Here is a 3,620-nt window from a genome sequence, read left to right on the forward strand (position 1 = left end):
TTCCTCACCCTCTATTTACTTCCCCAACCGCAGCCGCCGTGAGGGCCGCCGCTCCGCCAGGGGGCGCTCTCGCCGCGCGCCCGCTCTCACACTGCGCCCGCGCAGGGCCGCCCCCTCGGGGAAGCGGCGTCCGAGCGCAGTGCGGCGGCGATGGAGCGGGCGGACGGCGGGCGCGTGGTGCTGTGCGTGCTGTGCGGGCTGCCGGCCGCCGGCAAGTCCACGCTGGCCCGCGCTCTGCGCCGCCAACTGCCGCTCCACCAGAGCTGGGACTGCGCGCTGCTCGTCTACGACGACCTCATCCCGGAGGAGGCCCGGGGGCGGGGCGAGCCTCCGCACGGGGAGCCCCCATTGGTCAGTGCCGCTTTCCTTCCCGCCTTCCCTCCTTCCCATTGGCCGCGTCGCTCGGCCGCCGTTGCAAGGCGGCGAGGCGCAAACCCCGCTCCTCGCTCCGCCCCGCAGGACTCCGCCTGGAAGCGGCGGCGGCGGGAACTGCTGCGGCTCCTGGAGCGCTTTCTGTGGGCGCTGCGCTCCGGCTCCCCCCCGCCCGGCCCCGCCCCGCCCGCCTGGGGTCGCTTCCTGAGCTGCTTCGCCGAGCAGGGGCTGCTCCCGGGGCGGGACGGCGGCGATCCCGGGGTCCGCCCTTTGTGCGTCGTCCTGGATGACAACTTCTACTACCGCAGCATGCGATACGAGGTGTTCCAGCTGGCTCGCGAGTGTAATTCGATGCGGGGCGTCCTGCTTTGTGTCGGCCCGTGGCGTTGGGGGGATGGCAGGAGGGTTGGACCTTCCCAACAGGGCCGCCTTTGCCGCCCATCTACACGTGTACCGGTGCAGCATACAGGCTCTCGTTGGTCGCAGAGCTAACGGTGGCTACGTTGAAAAAAAACAGCGTTTTGTAGCCGAGAGTTTGCTCTGTCAAACAGTGTTGTCGTGCCCTTTGTACCTGTTGTAGTTTCCGTGGAAATAAACAGGAGGCACTACTTTTGGAGCGAGCAGTGTAGGAGCTGCTGGGTCTCACGCCGCCATTCTCGGCGTGCTGCCCTCAGAACTTAGAGGGCTCCTTCCATCAGGAGGATCAGCATTCGTGCGCGGCCTCGTCCAGACAACTGTCCATTGCATCCCTGCAGATTCCCTGGGCTTCTGCCAGCTCTTCCTGGAGTGCCCCCTGGAGCTGTGCCTGCAGAGGAACCGCCTGCGGGGCAGCCCGGTGCCCGAGGGGACAATCTGCCGTATGGCACAGAGAGTGGAGCTGCCAGAGCCTGAGAAGAACCCCTGGGAGCAGAACAGCCTCATCCTGAGCAGCTCTGCGTGCACCCCGGAGGAGCAGTGTGATGCCGGGCTGATGGAGGCTTTCCAGTGAGTTGTTTGCACATATGGGCGGTTGAAGCTTGTCGTCGTTTCATATCATTAAACTCTTTACTGTGAGAGTGGTGAGGTGCTGGAACAGCCACCTGTGGATGCTCCATCCCTGGAGGTGTTCAAGGCCAGGTTGGATGGGGCCCTGGGCAGCCTGGGCTGGTATTAAATGTGGACGTTGGTGGCCCTGCATGGGGCAGAGGGTTGGAGCTTCATGATCCTTGAGGTTCCTTCCAACCCTGGCCATTCTATGATCTGACTTGCTGTATAACAATTATCTCACTGACTGCCTCATATATTTAACTGGAAATGGGAGTTTTCTGTCATGAGCTGTCATGACAAAATGAAAGGTAAGTTTCTGTTGAAACCATTGGATTAATGCATTTCTCTATTCTTTGTTTCCTTAGTGTGCAGATAATTAATTTGCTGGGTGCTGCGTTGGAAAATCCCGTGAAGCAATACAAGGAAAACACTGAGCAGAAGGTAGAGTGCTGGGTTTTAAAATCCGTAGCTCTTTCGGATGATAGGGAATTAATTTCTTCTGGAATTGTCACTGTGGTGTTGTGAGTACAAAAATTCAAAGAGTTCTGTTGCAGTTCTGGGTAGCAAAAGCATGCACACGAAGGCCGACCCTATTTGAAACAGGTACTTTTGTCACCTTATTAAGTAAAGCCAACAGACGAGCTTTTAACATCCTGTTGTGCAATTAGCAGCAGTAAAACAAATGCCTTTTGGAGCTGATCACAATGAAGGAAATAATGCTCACTTCTTCATGTCCCATGTACGTGTCTGGCAGTCACCCTCTGCCTCAGAAGAAAAGGAGTAGATGTGCACTGTGCTGGGCACTGAGGTGGTGCTCACGTTTCTCCCTGTTGGAGAATGAGTACATTAAAGGCTGATCATAATGTGAATGAATTTTTTCATTTGTTTGCATGTTTCTCCCTGTCCGTTGCTCCTTTTGGATAGGAAGCAGATCGAGCGATCTGTGCAGCCAGTGCTGTCCATCAAGCTGATCAGACATGCAGACGAATCATCTCTCAAGCTATGAAGGAGGCAAAAGGTACGTTTTTGTTAGCTGGCACTGTAAGGTTAAACTGTGGAATCCCTTGGGATTAATTGGATTCTCAACCCTGCAGCTGTGACCAAAGCAATATCCTTCAGAAACCTTGCCAGAATTATTGGACAACACGAGCCAAAGTTTGTAAATGCTACCTTCTAAGATGAGCATAAAATGACAACTTGAATTTTCTTTAAGATAAGAACGTGCTCCCAAGTGAGATGAAAAGCCTGGCAGAAGAACTTAACAAACTCAAAGCAGAATTTTTGGAAGATCTGCGGCATGGAAGTCATGTGGAAAACGAATCTGGCCAACAAAATCCCACCATTGACCCTGCTACCAGTGTGCTTTCTTCATTCCAACTTGAGGCAACCGATATACTTAATAAATATCTTTTAAAGTAATAATACAGAGAATGTTGGATTGCTTTGAAGAGTAAAGAGCGTTAAAAATGTAACTCTGTTTTAGTAGTGCTGCTGAAAACATCTGAGAGTGACAGCTTCCTTCTCTGGAGGGCTCAGCCACCTCTAACTCCTGCTCCTGGTTTATGGAACAGGGATGCTGTATAGCACAGCAGCCTGGGAGGAATGCCTGGAAGTCATCAAGTTCCACTTCCCTCTTGCAGTGGGACCAACATTGGGCTGACCTGGCTTTCCCCAAGCCTCATCCAGCTGAGGTTTTGAAGAGCACCTTGAATGGCAGCCTGCTCAGCTCTGTTCCCAACAGGTAGCTGAGCATTTCCACAGCTCTTTTGTGCCTGACAAGGTGTAAAAGCAGTAAATGAGATGGCATTTAGCATGTTAACTGATAGGTTGACAACAAATGAACTGCAGCATCCAAAGTCAGGATATAGACAGTTATGCTCCATTCAAGTACTGCCTCAGTTTCCCAAGTCCAATTTTTAAGTCAGGCTCTTGGCCTCTCTACAGCAACTCCGTAAAGGAAAAGATTTGCAACACCTTAAACTGAGATTCAGAGCTGCAGGCACACATGAATGCAGGTAGGAATAACTTGGATGTCCAAAGGAGCTTACAAGTTGGTGCTGCCTTCAAAGCTGCTACAAGATACTCATTTAGCTTCCGTGCATAGGGACATCCAGCTTAGGTGATGAAAGGTTTGATCTCACCTTCCATACCTTACCTACACCTAGGCACGAGCAGTTCACCACCTAATCCACGTGCAATTGAAAGATGAATCACTGTAAGGC

At 52.9% G+C, this 3,620-nt stretch overlaps 1 protein-coding gene across 3 annotated transcripts; it reads left to right on the forward strand.

Moving 5' to 3' along the window:
* The first annotated feature begins 94 nt into the window (after positions 1–94).
* PSTK (phosphoseryl-tRNA kinase) lies at positions 95–2,829 on the forward strand. Of its 3 annotated transcripts, XM_085229637.1 has the most exons (7): positions 96–351; positions 460–715; positions 953–1,021; positions 1,056–1,356; positions 1,764–1,839; positions 2,323–2,416; positions 2,612–2,829. In XM_085229637.1, exons 1-7 carry the CDS (start codon positions 151–153, stop codon positions 2,815–2,817), a joined length of 1,203 nt encoding a protein of 400 aa, XP_085085763.1. In that variant the 5' UTR covers positions 96–150; the 3' UTR covers positions 2,818–2,829. The 3 variants fall into 3 exon arrangements, with proteins under 3 accessions (XP_085085762.1, XP_085085763.1, XP_085085761.1); XM_085229636.1 differs by lacking the exon at positions 953–1,021 and having other exon boundaries at positions 95–351; positions 1,128–1,356; positions 2,493–2,642; XM_085229635.1 differs by lacking the exon at positions 953–1,021 and having other exon boundaries at positions 99–351; positions 1,128–1,356.
* The last annotated feature ends 791 nt before the right edge of the window (positions 2,830–3,620 follow it).

This window comes from Meleagris gallopavo, chromosome 8, assembly GCF_905368555.1.
Source record: "Meleagris gallopavo chromosome 8, MGAL_WU_HG_1.1, whole genome shotgun sequence".
Taxonomy (NCBI): Eukaryota; Metazoa; Chordata; class Aves; order Galliformes; family Phasianidae; genus Meleagris; species Meleagris gallopavo.

Coding starts and splice junctions, on each gene's coding strand:
- PSTK (XM_085229637.1), top strand. CDS start 151: ATGGAGCGGGCGGACGGCGGGCGCGTGGTGCTGTGCGTGCTGTGCGGG. Junction 716..952: donor GTTCCAGCTGGCTCGCGAGT/GTAATTCGATGC, acceptor TACCTGTTGTAG/TTTCCGTGGAAATAAACAGG. Junction 1,357..1,763: donor GGGCTGATGGAGGCTTTCCA/GTGAGTTGTTTG, acceptor TTGTTTCCTTAG/TGTGCAGATAATTAATTTGC.